Source organism: Crocuta crocuta, unplaced genomic scaffold, assembly GCF_008692635.1.
Source record: "Crocuta crocuta isolate KB4526 unplaced genomic scaffold, BGI_CrCroc_1.0 scaffold119, whole genome shotgun sequence".
NCBI lineage: Eukaryota > Metazoa > Chordata > Mammalia > Carnivora > Hyaenidae > Crocuta > Crocuta crocuta.
The window spans coordinates 9,196,295-9,205,572 of NW_027551562.1; the positions used below are offsets into that span (position 1 = coordinate 9,196,295).

Here is a 9,278-nt window from a genome sequence, read left to right on the forward strand (position 1 = left end):
GGGGCCCTTCGGGTGCTGAACACACACCCGGCCTTCGCTGTGGTAGTTCCACAATTGCAAACGTGGATCATGTGGGCTGAGCGATCCGCTGAGCGTGGAAGAACGCGGTGGTTTCGGCACCAGCTCCAGAAACTGTTAACACCTACGGTCCAGGAACACACGCCGTACCTCGGGGCTGGCAGGCAGCTTCCTAAGAAACTCGGCCTCGGATGAGAGAAAACTCTGATCGCTGTGTTGCCCCTCAGCGGAAACACCTCAAGAAGAACCATTCCTTCCACCTGTCAGGAACCCTGCATCCCCTCGCCCCCTTGCCTCCTGAACGGGGCCCGGGGAGTGCGGGGGATCAGCACAGGCCCCTCCCCCCCTCCCCCTACCCTAGACAGTCATCATTTCCAGAGGTTTGTATGCAGCAGACACACCTACAACTTTCAAAAGCTGCTGTTAGTGCACAGAATCTGTGTGAAGTAAACAGCAAAATGCATGTTTATTACCCCAGATTATCCAAAACTGATACAGGCCTCACATAGCGCATTAAGTACTCAAATCCAAGCGATGAAATGTGCTAAGTTGTACAGAGATGGAGAGGCACAGGCTGTCAAGTGGAACGTTCCAGAGTCACTGGTGCTGGGGCTCTAAGCCACAACACACAAAATCTACCACCAAGAAACTGGGAACAACAGCCCCCAAATCTGTACTCTCGGAACTACTTAGCTCTCAGTATCCAGAGCTCCCGGTGGTCTAGAGTGGTCTAGAAACGGAGTGATGACACTCGATTTCTGCTTGCAACCACCCCACTGTGATGAACTTAACGGTGGGCCAAACCCAAGTCCTCACATACTGAAGGCACAAAATAAATGTCTGATCAATTGCCACTGGACTCCCCGAGATCTGGCCACAAAGCCGGTCTTCGGTTTCATAAACCCGCCAGGCCCCCCTCTGCCCAAGTGCCCTCTGCTTCTGTCCACACTGTCACCCGGAGGCCCCGTGCCGACAGGCCTTCCGTGCCAGCGCCCAGCGCGGGGCGGCCCCGGGAGGCTCTGCAGCCACCCTGCTCCAGCACTGTCAAGTATCTGGCCACGTCCCCACCTCCACCAGAGGCAGGCCACACGAGCACAGACGCGGTGTCCTGTCGGCCCTCAGCACCCCAGCACGCGGGGACCCCAGGAACGCACAGGACACAAATGCAGAGATGTCGGATCAAGAGTGACGTACACAGCTCATGCTCTCCTGTCCCCACTCTCGAGATGCTCTTTGCCTTGTCTGAGGTGTGGGGAGACCTCAGGACGTTCTTAGAGATGGAAGATAAAGCACGGATTAGAGAGAGGAAAACGTGCTGAAGGACAGTAACCTTTACCGAGAGAATAAGCTGATGTGCTAAGCGCCAGGGCGCAGAGGCATGTGCGGGAACCACACGGTGTCGCAGGGCTGCTGGAGCCCGGGCGCCGCTGTGCTGGGAGAGGAGGTCCGGTCCGCTCTCCCACGATGGCACCATCGGAACTAGAGGAGGCGCTTTGGACTCATGCACTTGACTGAGTGACCGGCAGAGTCGGGACTAGCCAGCGCTCACCGAACGGGAAACGTTATGTTTGGAGAGAGATACGTTTCTAAAACAACCAAAATGAGCAGGTACGATGCATACGTGGAATTCTGAAAGGAAACCGAGGATTTTAACAGCTTGCCTCCTCCCCCCCGCCCCGAACTCTTCCCTAGACATTGGGGAAAACCAAACGCGGACACAATTCCAAGGGCCTAAGGCTCCCCAGCGGTAACCCACAAGGGACACCAGGGTGGTTTCCTCGTACTAGCTTCACAGTGGAGTGGAAGTGTGCGGACCCCAGGATTTCCGGAAATGCCCGGCTTCAGCCACCTGAAGTCCCCACGAATCTCAGTTAAGTCATCAACAAGGCGGTAACTGAACACCGTGTTATCCGGGGTTCTCCGGGCCTGTTCCAAGGCTCGTTCCAGGCACTTGTCTTCTTGGCCCGCCATCACCTCCCCTCTCTCGGGAAGGAAGCCGCGTGAGAGGCAGAGACATCCCCCAGCTTGCCCAGGACGACACACACGGCCGCCAGCGTGTCTAGGAGGCAGGAGGTACCACCACAGAGAGATGGGCTCGCTCAGATTAGAACGAATCAAAGCTGACGGCACACACTCAAGCGCTCAACGACCTCTTTGCCAAAACAGGCACCTCCAAGTCCAGCATCCAAGGACCACCCCTCCCGGGCCCCGGTGTGAAACAGGAGGAAACCCAGAGTGGGCTGAGGGGAGCCAAGAGCACGATGCTGCCTCCCAGGGCTCCGGACGCTTCCCAGCCCCTGCGACGAGCTCCGGGCGCCGACATCGGCTCCTGCGTTCCAACCGCCACCGCCGATGCCAGGCGCGAAGGGCACTTACCAATCTGCAGCAGGATGGGCGTGACCAGCGCCGTCTCCATGGCATAACAGAACTCCCTGCCGAACATCACGGCCCCGTGCATCACCCACAGGCGCACGGGGATCCGGTCGATGGACCCCTCGCTGATGGTCTCATAGTGGGCGTCCGTGCTTCCGGGCTTCTGCAGGTCCGGCAGGGGCACAGCCAAGTCTTGAACTTGCATAGATTCCGAGTCGGCATTTTGCGGAGCCATTTTCATTACCACCAAAAAAATATATATATATATATTTCCTTTATCTATATAAATAATGCTATCATATATCGTTAAGGATAAATTAGGACGCCTTCTCTTTCTGCTCCAGTTGTGCTCCTCCGGCAAGTAATGCTTATATCCCTCTTTGCACAGACAGAGATCTCTCCACTTCTAACAATCGGGTGAGACACGCAGCAGAACAGAATGACTTTGGGTTGGATTTGAAACATATGGCTTTGCTGGCTTACTGTGAATTAGAGTTAAAAATCCATAATTGCCATTCAGTTAATACCAGTTTCATCATTATTATCGAAGAGGTGCTGAAGTGACTTTTCTTGCTACAGAGAAGAGGGAAGGTGACACAAAAAGGTGGTCCGCCGTTGCTCCCCATCGAGTGACTGGTTGATCTGCAAAAGAGGAAAACAACCCCAGCAGAGAGTCAGTCGGGGGTGGCCGCCACGTGGCCCCCACCCCCAGCCGGCCAGGTGCTCCACGACCGGTCCTCGCCACCCGAGAGACCCCGTCCAGAGGGTGCCGCAGGTCTCTGGGGCTTGCCCCGGGTCAGCTGCAGAGAAAACAGACCCGGCTCCCGGACAGACACGCACGGACCTAATCCGGGGGCAGGACGAAGAGAGGACAACAGAGGGAGGCCAGGGCAGAGGAGACAGCTCAGCTTCCGCTCTCGGGCCAGCAAGAGCCATCAGCAGACAGCTCGGGAGTGGGGGGCGGAGGGAGGCCGGAAAACGAGCCAAGATGCGGTCCGGGGGGTGGAAAGTGGGAGGGTGGGCACGGCAACAATGGGGGATCTTGCCACCTGAAGCGGGGACACTCAAAGTCCACCCGAAGGCAGCCGAGTTCTTGCTGTGTGGGCCGTCCACAGCGGTGCTCTTTAACCTTTTCAGGTTATAAACCCCTTTGATAATCAAATGAAAGCTGCAGCCCCTCTCCAGGAAAACTCGTACATGCATCCCCGCGTCTGAACATCACATTGAGGGTCTCACAGGCTCCTGACCCACACAATTCCTAGGGGTGAGGAAGTCATGCCCCACCCTGCACGGCCCTCGTCCCTACAACCCAGCTTCGGGATGCGTTCTCTCCCCCAGACGGACACACACAATAAAGCATCGACTGCCTCGCATTTAACTAGAAACTTCCCCTTAGAAAGGTTTTAGGAAAATGCGAGGCAAGACTAGGGCTGCCCATGACTCTGCTGGAGTCCAGCCTCCAGGCACTGGGTCCTGTTCAATCTGAAGTGCATTAAAAAGGGGACCCTGTGGGGGCCCCTGGGTGGCTCAGTCGGTTGAGCAGCCGACTTGATTTCAGCTCAGGTCATGATCCTGGGGTTGTGGGATCAAGCCCCATGTTGGACTCTACGCTGGGCATGTTGCCTGCTTGAGAGACAGTCTCTCTGTCCCTCTCTCTCTCTCTCTCTCTCTCAACCCCCTGCTCCTCCCCTGCTTGCATACACATGTATGCTCACTCTCTAAAAAAAAGTTTTAAAAAAGAGAGGACCCCAAAATCACACAAATGGTGTTCACATCTTATATTAAGGTATGTCTGTGAGTTGATATCTTACCAGAGATTTTCAACAAGTTTAAATAAAAATGTTTCTAGTTAACATTCACAGAGCCAAAGATGATCTTAATTAGTGCCTTTTCCCTTTCCCCCCAGAAGGGATGAGAAACTACGGGCGGCTTTCACTTAGTGCCCCGTCAGGGAGCCCCAGAGGCGACAGCAGGTGCCGAGCCTTGAGCAAGGCCGGGCTGCCCTCCCTTAAGGTCAAGTCCTTCCCGGCCACTTCATCATCATGTCACATGTCCTGACTGCACGTGTGCCCCTCGCCGCCCCTGAACGCCACTGCACTTCACACTGAGAATCCCCAAGCTTCAGACTTCTTGCAAATTTTCTAAGGGTCCCTACCATACATCTCCATTAAAACCAGTTTCTAACCTCTACCTTTTTAGAAAGCGTATTATGAAACTACTTCTTTTATTTTTTTTAAACATTTATTTATTTTAGGTGGGGGGAGAAGGAGTCAGTGGGAGAGGGGCAGACAGAGACAGAAGATCCAAAGCAGGCTGTGCGCTGTGAGCACAGAGACCGACATAGGGCTCAAACCCACAAACAGTGAGATCCTGACCTAAGCCGACATCAGGAGTTGGCTGCTTAACCGACTGAGCCCCCCAGGCGCCCCTATGAAACTACTTCTAACACAAAAAGTAAACAAAAGGATATTGGAAACAACAAAAAAATCACCCAAGAGTAACAAGCACCCACACCCGCTGCCCCCCGTCCCTACCTGGCGGCAGCTCCCAGCCTGAGAAAATGAAGGAAAGAAACCTTTTTTTGTCAACCTGTGAGTCTTAGATCCAAATAGGGTCAATGACTTTAAATGCCTTCCAAACAAGGCAAATTCCAAATTCCACCAAACAAGACAGATGATTTTTATGTGAACAACGGATACCCAGGCGGGTTTGTAAAAGCCTAAAGTGCCTGGGCTTTTTGGACAGAAATGACAGTCATCGGTTTTCTATGAATCCTGTTGACTTCGTTGTAAACACGAGACCCTTTAGCTCCGTCCCTTCGCCCCCCACCCCCCCACAGCCATCCCAACAGCCACGCAGGAGACAAGGCAGTTTCCGCAGAGGCCGTCCCACCACCGGCCAGAAGGCACGCTCCATAGGAAGCACGCAGGCTGTTCTGCGGCAGCGTTCTCAGCCGAGGACACCAGGCAGCGTCTGGACACACTGCTGGTGGTCACAACTTGTGTAGGGCCCAGAGACCCCGCTCAGCAGGGCCCCACAGCAAATGACCTGGCCCCAAATGCCAACTCTGTCGAAGCTGAGCAGCGCTGAGATTATGATTAACTAGGAACAAGTCCTCTCCAGAAATGCTGAAACGTGACACTCATGTTATTACATTTTGAATCCATCAGCGGCCCAGATGTGGCAAGGTCCACATCCTGCCTCCTTAGGGACCCGAGTCAGTGGCTGCTCAGAGCGGACAGGAAGGCGCGGGACGGCTGCAGCCACGCTCCCACGAAGGAGGTGGCCCCTGGGACCCCGGGAGCAGGGCTCCAGCTGCTTGCCCGCCGGAGTACGCGATCCCCGGGCAGTTCTCAAGGGAGCCCCCTGCTTGCCTCGGCGCCCCCCTGCACCGTGTCAGACGGCAGCTCTGGTGACCCGTCTCCAGCTCAGCGACCCCAGAAGATGGGCCCCACCCCCTCGTGTGAGGGGCTCCCGTAGCCCTGGCCCAGGGGAAAGAAAGGAACACCATGGAAGACGCCACCACCCGTGTTTCGTCCGTGCCCACACCTCCCGCGGTGCCTGGCCACACGGCAGGAGCCGGTGAGGTTACAGAAAGAATGAATGAATGAATGCATGAATGAATGAATGACAGCTAACCAGCCAAGCAGCACGTGCTAGGGGCTGCGGAGACTGGAAGGCCACCCCGCCTGCACCAGCTCTCGGGGAGCCCCACGCCCGGCTAGCAGGGTCAGGCCTGAGGGAAGCCCGCGTGAAATGGCATGAGCGTGGTGTGGGGTTTACCTGTCATTCAAGGAGTCTAGGCATTAACACAGCTGGCCTCCCTTCCGCAAGCCGTGCAAGCGCAGTGGCAAGAATAAATTTTACACGGGCAACTTCACTGTCATCTATATTGATGGAAATGACAAATTATCGTTAGCATCTTCGGTCAGGTCGACGTTAAGCAGCAGTCAGTAAGTACCGAATTCCAACCGTGTGGCACGGCTCTGTGGCCACTCCACGTTCTCGTCCTCAAGCCAAGGCGGGAACGCCCACGCAAGTTTGCACAAACTCCCAGGGTCCAAGCTGCTTCCCAACAAGTGGCTTGAAAGGAGGCAGAACTGACAAACCCCACTCCCGCCAGTGGACACTCGGGTTCCTCAAAGATTTGACCAACCCGGTTTACAGCCCGACATCCCAAAGACAATGCCCAGCTGCTAATCGGCAAGACAGCCCTGGGCCGAGTCCGTTTCCAAACTCTTTCTGTGAGCCCCAGGGCTTTAGACGCATTTTAGGGGGTGACACAAAATAATTCAGAAATAAGATTTAAGGGGCGCCTGGGTGGCTCAGTTGGTTAAGCATCTGACTTCGGCTCAAGTCATGATCTCGCGGTCTATGAGTTTGAGCCCCGTGTCGGGCTCTATGCTGACAGCTCAGAGCCTGGAGCTGCTTCAGATTCTGTGTCTCCTCTCTCTGCCCCTCCCCCTCTCACATTCTGTCTCTCTCAAAATAAAGACCTAAGAAAAAAATTTTTTAAGAAAATAAAATAAAATTTAAGCATCATGCACGTAGAATTACAAGCATTTAGCTACCTGAGGATCTAAATCCAACAGAGACCACGGCAGCCGAGCCTGTGAGGGGAGAGCCAGTTAAAGACAGAAGAGCCGGTGCAAGTATTTCTGTTCAAGAGCCACAGGTGAAGAGTCCACAGTGTACGGGAGACGTAGTGGCCGCATCTGCAGCACATCCCATAGACTCCGAGTAAGGCTACGTACATGGGCTGAAGTACACGCTCAGCTTAGTTCCCAGTGAAAACCAGTGGGTACATTTTAGGTCTCGGATTCATGTTCCTGCAAATGGTGGGAGGTAAGGCTCCACTGTTATCTCTTCCCAATGACCATCTAATCTTCACAAGGGGATTTATTTGTAAGTCCCCCTAACAGTCTGAGATTCCTCTTTGTCATATATCAAATTTCCATCAGTACTTGCAACTGTGTCTGTTTTCTCTTCTGTTCGACTAGCGTGCCTGTCTGCCCATGCCCAGTACCCCACTGCCGTTTCACAGCGTTTTCCTAGTTACTCTTGCATGTCTGTTTTAAGTAAGTATGTGAACTTTAAAAGCTTGACTAGCTCAGGAAAAACAATTATTTTTTGTTGGCACTCTTATGTGATTCCACTGATTTCAGAGGTCAGCTTCGGGAGAAGGGCCCTTGTAGGCTGCCGCACCACTGTCGACCACCTCGGCGCCTCTCGCGAGAACTTTGAAATACTCACTCCACAAGTTTTCCACATTTCTAGGTAAGTTTCTTCCTAACGATTTTATCTTTTTTATAGCCAACGTAAACGGGATTTTCTCCTCCCTTCTCTTTCCCAGCTGGCTAGCTGGCCTACAGGAAGGCTAGTAAATGATGCTGTTCATTTACACGCGGGGAAGATGTACCATGTTCAATCCATTCTGACAAATTTATCTCTAGACACAGGAGGTCTCCAATACTCTGCAAAGGCTCCATGTACCCCTTCTTGTTTAATTAAGGCTGGTGATTTTTACAGTTTGATAATCTAATTCTTTAAATGTCCAAGAATGGACAGAAAGTCTATCACCAGGTTAACAAAAGTACTAATCGTTACCAAACTAGGCGCCTTTCCAAACTTGGGGTAACAGAGGGTGATGTCCCAAAGCTCACGTGCGCATTGCATGAGCCCAATCATCGGCTCCTCAGCCAGGAACTTGGGGTCCCTGTCGGTGTGAACGAGACTAAATCACAGCCTCGTTCGGGAGCGAGGCACAAGGAGCTGCGTGGTACGTGGCTCTGCATGGAATCGTCTCCCACGTGGCTGCCCTGCCCCTGGCCTGGGGCCTGGGTGCCAGGGGTGTCATGGTCCCGAGGGGAGCAATCGGGAACCAGAAAGCCAGGTTTACGCCCACAGAGTGAGGTATGGGAAGTCACTGTTTAGCGTGCAAACTCTTTTCCTTAAGGAAACTACTTTATATAAATGCCAGGGCATTAACCAAAATAAAACCCTTAAAATGTTTCCTTCTGAAGGACCTAATTTCAAGCACCCAAGCAAAAACCTGACCTGTACTGGAGCAGCTTAGGAACAGACCCCAAAGCACATCCTAAGAGCCTCCTGCGGAGCTGAAAACATGGAGAGGTGTTAAGCTGTGACCTCTGACTCCAGAGTCTTCTCTTCAGAAGAGCAGACACACCTCTCGGACACACTTCCCAGAGCAGAGGACACACGTGTCCCTCCGGAGTGTGCTCCGGGAGCCATCGGCATGCTCAGGGGACACAGTTTGGTTCTGGTTTACAGATGCACTTACACAGTGAAACTACAATTGTCCCAATCAACAACTTCCTCTATTGTCCTGTTTCTAATTTAAGGGTAACTGATGCCAGAACACGTGACTTCCTACAACCGGCGATGTGGAACGCCGGCTGTTAGCGGGATGCCATCACTAAGTTAACTGCACAGTGATATCTGACAGGCGCCAGGGGCTCCAGCTCAACTTTGAGTTTCCACGCATATTCGCAAGCAGCGTGATTACAAAATCGGGGGGAAATGGCCACAGGAGTTAATGCACGCTTGCAATGCACCCCAAGCACATCCTGCCCCTTCCATGTCGTCCCCATGCACAGGGGCACGCATGCGCGCCAGCGGCGCTCCGGGCCCTGCAGGCGAGCAGCAGATGTACGACGGCGGCTGGTCTGTGGCCACAGCTGTCTGCTTTGCACACCCACCGTTGAAAAGCAGGCATCCCCACCCTCAGAAAATCCACTGAACTACTAACATTTTTCTAAAACGTCAACTATTAGCCTCCAGTGACCCTGTCAAATATTTACTGGCACAGTCCTCTCCATCACCATCAGCCTGCCTCCCTCCCTCACCAGATGACCACAGCAGAGAAC

At 53.6% G+C, this 9,278-nt stretch overlaps 1 protein-coding gene across 1 annotated transcript in view; it reads right to left on the minus strand.

The window, feature by feature from the left end:
* The window catches only part of SLC45A4 (solute carrier family 45 member 4), a 41,426-nt gene extending 35,167 nt beyond the window's left edge, over positions 1–6,259 (minus strand). Inside the window, exons 1-2 of the mRNA XM_077750034.1 lie at positions 6,175–6,259; positions 2,395–3,033 (exon numbers count right to left, since the gene is read on the minus strand). Coding sequence (XP_077606160.1) covers positions 2,395–2,632 — 238 coding nt within the window. The 5' untranslated portion in view covers positions 2,633–3,033; positions 6,175–6,259. The remainder of the gene's footprint in view (positions 1–2,394; positions 3,034–6,174) is intronic.
* Between the last annotated feature and the right edge of the window lie 3,019 nt (positions 6,260–9,278).